The sequence below is a fragment of the Protopterus annectens genome, chromosome 6.part0, assembly GCF_019279795.1.
Source record: "Protopterus annectens isolate FY-2018-M chromosome 6.part0, PAN1.0, whole genome shotgun sequence".
Taxonomy (NCBI): Eukaryota; Metazoa; Chordata; order Ceratodontiformes; family Protopteridae; genus Protopterus; species Protopterus annectens.
In genome coordinates, this window is record NC_056737.1 from 489,012,713 (window position 1) to 489,024,768 (window position 12,056).

The window sequence follows — 12,056 nt, forward strand, 5'->3', positions numbered from 1 at the left end:
TATGTGTGGCTCCCAAGTATGCAACAATGTCCAGAAGGTTTATGTTTTTTGCTTGGTAGTGTTTGAATAGGTATACCTGATGTTGTCCTTTTCATTCTTCCTCAACCCATGGGGTTTGGATCCAATCCTCAGATATGACTTGGCCTCCTATTTCAGACTTTGGATCCAGCACTCGAGCTCCTCATCTACCCATAATGCCCTATTTATCCCCATTATCTCAGATTGAGTTTATTGCCATAGGCACCTAGACAGAGACAGGAGTAGCTGACAGAAAGGAGGGGCTCAAACCCGGTACTATATGTTTCAAAAAAACAGTCCTGTAGGTCTCTCCAGAAATAGAAAGATGTGGGGTGGATGGAAGAGAAGTTGAGGAAGAATGAAAATGGACAACATAGATGCCTAGTTATGGTGAGTACATAACTTTTAAATCTGATGTCCTTTTCATTCTTCCACAATCCTAATGCTTAAGGGTGTGTGCACCTTCTACTAAAAAGCATTAGCCAGACTGACCGTGTAGAAGAGGAAATCCGAATTACCCACCACAGAAAGCCTCCTTGGAAATCATCGGATATGGTGAGTAAATCATCTTTTTTTTTTTTTTCAAATTACTTTTTATTGTATATGCTAGTACTATATGTAAAGAAAAGTTGTGCTATGATCATGAGTTTTCCTTTATTATGGAGTTCTAATTTTCTTTCGTGTTTCCTTTTATTTTTCAGAAAATTTCAACCCCCTTTTCATGAATGCTGATCTTTCATGGGGTACCCATACTGGAAGCTGTGGTCATGTGATGCATGCAGCTTGCTGGCAAAAGTATGTATATAGAGTGACATGCTGGTTTTTTTTTTTTTCGTCATTTTTAACCCCCCCCCCCCCCGTTCATCTGAGAAAATTGTGTTGCTGTCCCCCTGAAAGCACTGTATATTTTGCAGTATGATGTTTAATTATCTTTTCTTTTTATTTAAAAGACCACTACAATCTGAAACAGATGTTCTTGTCATGCAGTTGTACACATTGAAGACCTGTCAGCAGCACTGTAACTACCTGTTGTTGTTTTTTTTTTTAAAACCAGAATGTCTTCATAGGGGTGACATCATGACACAACCTTTGTTTTTTTAAGAGAAGGTGGCTTCTTACAAAGCATTGTGAAGGCACAGCTGATGAGATTAATTTGCCCTAGTCTGACATGAGATCACATTTCCATTCACTTATAGTGGAAATAGTGAGAAATTTAGTTTAATTAAAAAGTTCTTTCCGAAGTGTAAATATGTAACTGAGACACCATATTTTTTTTTACCTTAATCAGCCAGAATATCGTACCTCCTTGCTTGCAGAGCTCAACTAATTAGTGAAATAAGAATGACAATACAAAAAAAGGAAGTGTGCCACCAAAACTGTCCCTTATTTCCTTCTTCGTTATACCTGTCACCTTTGCAACAGTTTCACAGTTAATGTTTGCGCATTTATGAATCCCGAATGCAAGAGATAAGTGTCCTTAGAAATGTGCTCAGTAAAATACACAGTTTAAAATGCATACTCTGTCCTTATATATAGTCTTTGCAAAATTTAACATCAAGTGAAATGTTTATTTCTTGCATAGCTTTTCATAACAGTCAAATGATTTTGTCTGCTTAACTTTGTCTACCTTTGTAACTTGCGACATGCTGATCTCCTTTTTGTAACTACTACTTTACTTAGCACATGTTCCCAGATGTTTGTTCTGTATTATTTTGGTGATGCACATTCAGAGCAAAGGTCAGTTCAGTGTCACTGCCCTAAATGTGTGTGTACTTATCTTGCTCCATAAGTGCTAACAGTATTTAGTAATGTATATTGTTACGAAGATTTTAACTGCTAACCAGACTTCTTAACCTTACTTTTAAAGAGGAGAAAAATAAAAAGTGTGCAGTTACTGTTACTTTTGTGGCTGAGATTTGGAAGCTTTGTGTAATCTGCTGCAAGTGAACTGCATAAGAAATGCTGTTTTTTGCATTGCATATTTTGGGAAGGAGGTGGTGGTGCGAGTTATAGCACTTTGACCTATGCATGATTATAGAAGTGAGAATTTTGATGAACCGTAGGCTGCCTAGAGAAATCTTTCTCCTGAGACAAAACATTCTATCGGTACATATTAAAGGAAAAGGATAGTGGGAGTCATACCTCTCAACTGTCCAGATTTTTGCCTCGTATTTTTGGTTTGTTCCTCATAAAATTTGTGGTTTTCTGGATTTTTGATGCAAATCAGTGAGGACTAATTTCACTTAATAATAACAGTTATTTGAGTTTCAGACTTTGTCCTTCAGAAAATGCATAGTAATACCAGATATTTTATTCTAACAACTCTCTAAGTTTATAAGAACAGTGTTTAAAAGTTGTCCCTATCCCCCCCCCCCCCAATTATTTTTAGCTTTGTCCAGATTTTGTGTGGTAAGAGGTTGAGAGGTATGGTGGGAGTTTTTTTTTTACAAATCCTGTGTTAAGGTGTCTGTTTTAATCCATAATGGTAGTTGTGAATGTGTCTTTTACACTGCCACCCTTGGCCTTATTGCTGTGATTAAAAAACAACAAAAAAAAAAAACAAAAAACAAAAAAAAAAAAATTTCCCAGTGACAGAAGGAGAAGACTGCAAAACAAATTAGCATTAAGGGAAGAAACAGTAAGAAAAAGGGATATGGATAATTGACTCATGGAATATGAAAAAGGTACAAGATAAAAAGAAAATGAACTTATTTATGCACTAGGCTTTTTAAATCAGATGCTAACATTATATTTCTGCAAGAAACGCATGTTAAAGGGAAGATTTGGAGAAAGGAAGAAAAATGGATAAAAACAATAGTAGCATCAGGTAATGAAACGAACAGTAAGAGGGTTGCAGTTTTAATTAAAAATTCATTCAGAGAGGCAATTTACATCATGACTCTCTTACAAATGGAAGATGGTGCTATTTTTCAGTAAAAAGCTCTAGTCTATAGAAACCACTTCTTTTCTTGAGCCTTTATAGCCCATTTGCGAAGCAAGATTTTATCATATAAATTCATAACATCCTAACTCGATTTCCAAGCTACTACTATATAATCCGAGGTGACTGGAATGCAGTAATTGACCCCATAACAGATCGAACAAGTAAAAGCAAAACTTACAACACCCAGGCCTCCATAGGGATAAACAATCTAAAAACTGATTTTAACTTATTCGACCTGCATTACTACTGGAGTAATAATCCATTTACAATAAAATTCATACATTATTCCCAATGTTATAAATCGTAGTCTAGATTAGACGACTTTTTGATATCAGAAATATTCCTAAAGGTGGAAGTAAACTATTGTACAGAACCTAGGTTTTTTTTTTTTGGACCACTCAAAGATTACAATTAAAATAAGATGCCCTAGTGATCTAAGCCTGAAAACAGGCTTAAGCTGGTCCCTAAACCCAAGCTTACTACAGAAAAAGGATCTAATTACAGGAAATTAACATATTAGACAAACTCGATCATGACTTAATGCTGACAGATATTCCATATGATATTCAATGGGCAGCAAGTAATGCAAGGATTAGGGGAATTTTGAATAAAAAAAAGTAGTAGTATAAAAAAGTATATGAAGAGAAAAAACTAAAAGAAAAAAATAATCAAAATAGAAGAATCAATAAGAAAAAAATAAGCTCAGTACCGGAAGAACAGTTGAACTTATAAAAAGAATTGTATATATAATGCATATAGAACAATTGTCTTTCACAATAGTGAAAACCTTAGCAAGGTACTCAGAATGAGTACAAACTCCCTCAAGGTTACTGGCGAGGATAATGTTAACAGAGCTCCTATGATAACAGAAATTGAATACCAAGGGAACGCATGTAATACTAATCAAGAAATGATTAAAACCGCTGAAGATTTATACGCAAAACTGTATGGCCCACAAATGGAATTAGAAAGAGATGCTTTCCTAAAGAATCTAAACTTCCCAAAAATAAGTCAAATACAGAATGATCTACTAAAAGCACCTTTTCACATAGCAAGAAATCCTTTCAGTAATAAATAGTCTGAAAACAAGTGAAGCTAATATTAGTGCTCCTATGATAACAGAAATTGAATACCAAGGGAACACACACAATACTAATCAAGAAATTATTGAAACCTCTGAAGATTTATACACAAAACTGTATGGCCCACAAAAGGTAAAAACTATGGAATTAGAGAGAGATACTTTCCTAAAGAATCTAAACTTCCCAAAGATAAATCAAATACAGAAGGATCTACTTAAATCACCTTTCACATAGCAAGAAATCTTTTTGGTAATAAATAGTCTTAAAACAAGTAAAACTCCTGGACCTGACTGGTTATGCTGCTAAGTTTTATAAATCCTTTGGACAAAAAAAAAAAAAAAAATCAAAACTTTTACTGAAAATCTTTAGCTGTATAAGAGAATATGGTACTGCAGATCAATATTTAAGTAACACAAAGACTGTTTTTATACCTAAAGGAAAATCTGATGAGAAAAACCTGGGAAACTGCAGACCAATTTCTCTCACAAGTGTAGACATCAAAATTCTAGCTGTATTGCTTGCAAACAGACTGAAAGAAAGTATTACCAAACATAATCTCACCTTAACAATTGGATTTTCTATTCTGGCCTATTTTTATATACCGCATGAATTTACAAATATAATAAAATTTTATATGAGAGCACTTACACAATAAAACAAATACATATCCAATAAAAATTTTAAATGGGACCAGACAAGGATGTCCGCTATCTCTGTATCTCTTTAACTTGTATACAGAACCTCTGTTTTTACTCGTAACTCAAAGAATGTACCATCATATTCCAGAAATTTTTAATAATAGAATTGCACTAACAGCCTTTGCTGATGATTTAAACTTATATTTCACACTCCATAACACTGACTTGGTCAAGATTCTAGACTCATTTAACAGCTTCTCAGAAATTTTTAAACTATGAAATTAATCCCTCAAAATACCTAATTTTCCCCCTCAATCCATTAGGTCATCTTGAATCATATTTTCTCTGAAATAAAATTGAAATGCTCCCTTAAATACTTAGGGATATCCTTCAAACATAAACCACATCTATTCATGCAGAACAATGTACTAAAGATATGGTCAGACATTGAACAGGATATCCAGAGATGGGGGAAAAATGAAGCTATCCTTTCGAAAGCAGCAATTATAAAAATGAGTGTTCTCCCAAGGTTATTTCAACTCAATGCAACAAATGTAATAGTTCAAAATAACTTCTTTAAAAAACTAAATATAGCTTTAGCAATCTGGTACCCTAAGTCTGTCAGAATCAGCTATCGGAAGTTAATGTACCCTCAGGAAAGGGGAGGACTGGGACTACCTGACTTTAACTTATATTATGATATAATATGTTCAAACAGGATCATTCAGGTTGCTGAATATAACCCAAGGGTAAAGAATGGTATCCACTATGGATTAAATTTTAGTACAACTATGTCAAAAACAGTCAAATTAATCCCAAAGCCCTTCCATTTTATAAATCAGGAAAATCTAAAGAATAACCTATTTCATATCTCATTAAAACATAATATAATTAGATTTCAAAAAATAGCAAGGAAAAATATGCAGAGGCACTGAAGTCCAATGAACTCTTCTCAACGGGAACAAATTCTTTTATCGCGTTGCCACACAAGTAAAAGTTGCACGAACAGACAAACAAGATAAAAACAATATAAATCCAAGTAGAAACCAAAGTAAATCAAGCGCTTTCAACCGTAGCTGTGACGGGCTTTTTCAAGATGAACCACCAGTGGAAGGCTGTGTGCTTATAAGCAGGCATCAATATCAATTATACAATTAAAGTAATTAAAATAAATTAAATTGAAACAGTTCAAATAGAAATACTGCATTTTACAAGTCTTGTTTAAAGCAACATCCAGTTACAGATATTCTCCGGTACATGGAATTAGTGCATACGGTGGAATTTCTTCAAGAAGTAAAACACAAAACAATGTATTAAAATGTATTATGTTTTTTGTTATTCAATTATTGAAATTATGTTCTAAAATCTAAAACAAACCAGTGAGTTCTGAATTCCAAAAATACTTAATGTTGAATTAAGTGCATAGTTAGTTGTTTAATATTACATGCTTCGCAATATGCGTAAATGCCGAACATTTACTTTGTGAAAATAACCACTGAAAATTAATACAACGTATTAAATACGAGCAATAAAAATGTAAATGTTAAAGTGCCGTGGTGCATAAAAAACCAATATTAAGGATTTATTGCATTATGTCACCAAGTCATATGTAGTGCAATATATTTTATGGGTTTCCGTTGTTTTTACATCATTGAGGAGACTAATTTAATTCATCTACAGAACTACAAATGGTTCATAATAATGCATAACCAAAATATAATAATACAAATATATAAATTAATTATTAATTTATTTGGTATAAATGTTATGTAGTAATAGTTTGATGGTGAATATTATAAAATATTAATTAAATAAGTAGATAAATTGTGTGTGTATATTAAATGTAAAAGACTTTTAAACATGCTAAAATATATGGACATTAAATGATTAAAAAATGTATTTAAAAATTAATAAATACTTTTTGTGTTGTGATTTCAAAAAATGATGGAAGCACTAAACTTAGCAAATACTTTTCTGTTAAAGCCAATGCATCCGAATCCAAACCTCAGATTAAATAGTGAGATAAACTTGGACAACTATCCACTCATTAAGAAATGCAATGTTTGGGATATTTAGACATAGGAAAAAATCTTTAGAGGACACAAGGAATGTCCTTAACCTTCTGAAAGGATACATCATAATGCTAAGGAAAATTGAAAAACTGCAATTCAATAATAGGAGATTTTGAAGTAAACAGTAGACATAAATGTGTGCAGTACATTATGGAACTTAATAACTTTAGGGGAAAAAATGCTATGAAATACAGATTGTATTCCTTAGATATCAACTATCTATTTTGTATTCAAAATGCTGGGTTGAAAACCTCAAGGAAATTAATGAAAAGGAAAATCTAAATCATTCGAAACATTAAAATTAATCCCTTTTAAGAAACTTGTGTAGACTCCGTTAATGATAACCAACAGTGCTTACTTTACCCCAGAAATACTCAACAATTTCAACTCTGAAGTTTCACCAAACTGTCCATACTGCTATTCACAAATAGCTTCACAAGGCTGACCTATTCCACATATTCTGGTGCTGTAAATGTACTTACAAGTTCTGGTGTTTACTGAAAGTCAGACTAGAAAAGATGGGGGATATCAAGAATCCACATCATGATGGAAATTTGCAATTTTGCATATCACCTCTCAAAAGTTACTCAAACTTAATCTGCATATTCTGATTATTCTCTTCCCTGTAGTAAAATTGTACATTACTCAGAACTGGTTAGATCAAACCAAATTGCCATGAGAATACTTCAGAAGTATGGTAATAAAGTATACATCAGCACATAAATTGATAATGAATAACCTAAGTAAGCATTCCTATTTTCTAAAATACTGTAATTGTCTCCTGGATCATATTTTAAAACAACAGACAGACAAGAAAAGACAAATTATTATGAATGTAAACTGAAAAGGGCAGAAGACGTATCTTTTCGTGAGTTTGTGTCTAATCCATGCCTCTCAATGATACCAAATTCCTTGGAATTTCACAGTTTTGAGGACAAAATAATGAATTCCTGAGTGGCCCCTTCAAATTCAGATTTTTTTTTTATTTATAATTTTTACTTGCCACTGAAGTCATCACGTATCGCCAGTGTATCCCACATCATCATCAACATACAGGGGCATGTATGATGACATCAGGATAGCAAGAGAGTGCTTGAACCATATGCAGCCAGCTCCAAGGAAATATTTCAGTAATAAGAGTCTGGATTGGAACACTGAGGATTAGCAAGATGCAGTATGGAGCACAGGAGCTACAGGAAGGAAAAAAAGGAGTCTTTGGTAAATAATATGTCAACAGGCTCATCCTGTCATTTAGAGAATAGCTGAATTTGTTGGTCTGTTAAATGCAGGATCATATTTTTAGGTTAAAATTTGCATCTTAAAATGATCGATGTTCATCGTGTTTCACTGTTGCAGTCATTACTCTTGGGTTATCCGCTGGCAGGCTACCCTCAGTCGGCCAGAATTCCAAAGTCTAGGTCCGGCGTCGGTTGCTGTCGCTTCTTCCCTGATGTCAGTACGCCAGGGGTATAAAAGATGCAGCAGACGCCATTTTCTTCAGTCTTTCTTGCCGAGCGGTGCCCAAAGCAAAAGCAGTTCGCAAGTGCCAGTCGGTCGACTCCTGAGATTTTCAAATCCGAATTTCAGAACCGAAGTCTTCATTAAAGCTAAGTACCCCGTTGGGGAAACTTTTTTCTTGCTTCAGACCGATGTCAGAAAAAGTTAACAACTGTATTTCTTGTGGGAAGCAAATACCTCAAGTATTTTCACTCTTACTGTATTCCTTGCCTAGGCCTTGATCACAACGTTGCTAGCTGTCGGTTTTGTGCTAGATTTAACCAACGCACTATCAAGCGTCGGTTCGATTTTGCATTTGATTACTTTGGCCGAAGATTTAATTATATAATGCCATCGGACCAGACGACGACCGGAGTTTACAAAAAATGCAAGGACAAGGAAAAGGATAGGCATCCGAGGTCCAAAACCGGCGAAGCCTCTGCTAGGCCAGTCGCCGGTTCTCAGTGAGGCGCTTTCACAGCCCCTGGTGCCTGCTACCTCAGAGCCACAGGCCGCTTCCGACTCCCACGTGGAGCTGACTGAGCCTCTGGAAACTCAAGGTATTGGGCACTCGGAAATCATTCCCTCAGATGGGTCCAGAGCCGCTGAGAAGGCATCGGCTTCTGAGGGTATCTTCAGACCTACACAACTATATATTAAGCCATCCTCCGCTTCCAAGACTAAAGCAGCTCTAAAGACAAAGAAACAAGTACAGCATTCTCCTTCTCAGACTTCCATGCCTAAAAAACAGATGCTCAAAATGGCCAAAGACCTAATTAGTTTGATCAGGGGCTCCCATTCCCCCTCCTGATAAGAGGCCTAGGCAAGAGACAGTATGATTCTTCTGATCAGGTTTCCATTTCCTCTGATTCCTCTTCTGAACAGGATTAATCCATGCTTCCCTATGAGGATTCTGATGCTGAAGAATCCGTTCCTTCAGCCTCTCCTCCTGAGGATTATTCTTTTGGGGAAACCCTGCATACCATGAGGGAGCATTTCCACTGGGAGAGCCAAGATTATTCTGAATCTAAGAAGAGGCTCAGAGACTTTCTGCTACTTCCTCAGCACAGACCCCTTGCTATTCCACCTGTTCTAGACATTGTAGATTATGTATTTTCAGAGTCCAGCCTGTCCCCTGACTCTTTACCCCCTGCACCTGCTAAGCCAGACAGATACTACAGGGTCCCGGATTCTCATAAGCTCCTATATAAAAACCCTGCAGCTGACCCAGAAACTATATCTCAGGGTCCCAAAGGGGTTAAAGCTTCCACTGCAAAAAACCCTGTCCCCTCTGATAGGGATTCTAGGGCTCTAGACAGATGGGGGAAAAAAGTCTACACTTCTGCTACCCTGGCTGTAAGGGCTTTAAATTGTCAGTTTCATATGCTTAAATATCAGCAATGTTTAATGCCATTGCTTAAACAGAAAATGTTTACAAATACTGAATGTTCAGAAAACAAAGAATTGCAGGATTTATTGCATGCAGCTGAACAAGTGGGAAAGCATACTTTGCAATGTGGTTATGATTCACTGGAGGCCTCTTGCCGGGCCGCTGTTGCACGATCTGTTATTAGGAGGCATGCTTGGTTAAAGGAAAAGAATCTGCCTGATCATGTTAAAGCAAAATTATTAGATGCACCATTACAGCATAGGTTCATAGGTTCATACTAGGCTATCTGCCCGAGGGCATTTATAAGCCTAGCCCATAGTTTTGTTGCTTACGCCACCCCTTTAGTTTGGAGAAACTATGCCCATTATTTTGCTGTGCCTCTGTCGAGCAGTGACACTGAGGTAACCCCTGGGGTGTATCTGCGATCTCCCATCCATTGGTCAAGATTCCTCTTGAACAAGGCCAGCGAGGTGCTCTGCCTCACATAAACCGGGATTTTGTTCCACAGCATAGGGAGTCTTTGGGTGATGAATCTATCCCTCCAGCACGTCCTATTAATAACCGTGTCGAGGTTTAAGTCTCCGCCTTGTGGCTCTGAGGGATCTAGATTTTTGAGATGAAGCATGTTCATCAAATCTGGGTTTGACATGGCCTTGTATGTCAGGCATAGGTCACCTCTGAGCAAGCGGTAAGCAACTGAATATAACTGGAGTTCTTTCAGTCGGGCAGCATAAGACAGATTTTTGAGACCCTTTATCCTTTTGTGAGGAACTTTTGTGGCCTCTCCAGCTGCTGCAAGTGTCGGGTCAGATACATTCCGAATGGGGCATTGTACTCGATCATTGGTCTGATGAGTGATGAGTATAGGGAGACTATGACTTCCCTTGATCTAGATGTGAATCCCTTCATGATAAGGTGGGCAATGTAGAAGGTCTTCCTAACTACTTTAGCAATATGAGTGTCGAATGAAAGGCTACTGTCAACCTGGGTTCCCAGGTCCCTAATATAACTTCTTCTGTGTTCAGGGGATTGCCACCTATATGGTAGCTAGGGGTAACCTTATTTTTCCCGAAGGGTATGACTATGCATTTCTTGGCATTTAACTTTAGGCCATGGCTCTGGCACCAGTTATCCGTTTCTGTGAGACCCTTCTGAAGGATATCTGTGTTGGATGTGTTTTCAACTACGGCGCCCAGTTTGCAGTCATCTGCAAACTTTGTCAGCCATAACCCTCCTGTGTTTGCTTGTACTTCAGAAAAGTAGATGCCAAACAAGAGTGGGCCCAGGACTGAGCCCTGTGGGACACCACTTGTGACAGGCTTTGAGTCTGACATGGTGCCAGCAACTCTGACCCTGTGGGTTCTGTCACTCAGCCAGTTTGCAACCCATCTTGTAATGTATGAGTTTTTCAATGATACCCGAGTGAGGTATTGTATCAAAAGCCTTCGCCAGGTCTAGGTAGGCTGTATGGGCTGCCTTTCCCTCGTCAATGGCCTTGGTGACTGTTTCGAAAAAGTCAACCAAGTTTAAAAGGCATGATCTGCCTTTGACAAAGCCAAACTGGGTTGGATCCAAAGTCTGCAAGTTCCCTATGTCTTTATTTATGAGATCCATTATGATCCTCTCCATGGCTTTGCAGATAAGGCTTGTCAAGCTAATGGGACGGTAATTTCCAGGGTCGGTGGAGGCACCGCTTTGTGGAGTGGGACCACAGTCGCTGTGCCACTCCTGGGTACGTATCCGGAGGTGAGACTAAGATTAAACAGCTGTCCTAACTGTGGGTTTAATTCCTTGTTGAGTTCATGGAGCACACAGCCGGGGACACCATCAGGTCCCATGGATGCTGTGTTCTTTGCCTTGGAGAGAGCAGTTCTCACCTGGGCGTTAGAGATGTTTGTGGGGCTACAATCATTTGGTATAGATATCTCTCCTTTAGGGGGGGAGGGGGGGAGAAGTTTGCACTGAACCTGTCAGCCAGTATGTTGGCAATGTCTGTAGGACCAGTAATCTTCACATCATTTTGAACTAATTCTGAGCATATCCTAGGTTTCTGACATAGCTAAAGAATGCCTTATGGTTGTCTTTAGAGTCCTTAGCTATTTTTTTCTCAAAATTAGCTTTGGATGATTTTATGAGAGCTCTTAGCTTTTTACTTATAGTGATCAGCGGTGTCTTACCTTTTAAGGATTTTGCTCTATCTTTGTAGTAGCTTTCTCCTTTTGTTGTAGAGTTTGTTTATGGCTGGGGTCCACCAGACTGGACGCTTGCCTTTGGTACAAAGAGTCTTTGTTTTGCTTGGGATTGCCTGATCCATGCAGCCCTGCAGGTGCTGGTAGAAGGCATTTGTAAGTGATTCAGCGATTTGAGTAATGTTAACCGCCGGCTCAGGGGCCTTAAAGGAGACCACACTAGTCT

At 37.5% G+C, this 12,056-nt stretch overlaps 1 protein-coding gene across 1 annotated transcript in view; it reads left to right on the forward strand.

The window, feature by feature from the left end:
• Positions 1-12,056, forward strand: part of UBR1 (ubiquitin protein ligase E3 component n-recognin 1) — a gene marked incomplete in the record, with an annotated part of 4,571,807 nt that overhangs the window by 3,020,224 nt on the left and 1,539,527 nt on the right. The window contains 1 exon segment of the mRNA XM_044074213.1: positions 720-813. Coding sequence (XP_043930148.1) covers positions 720-813 — 94 coding nt within the window.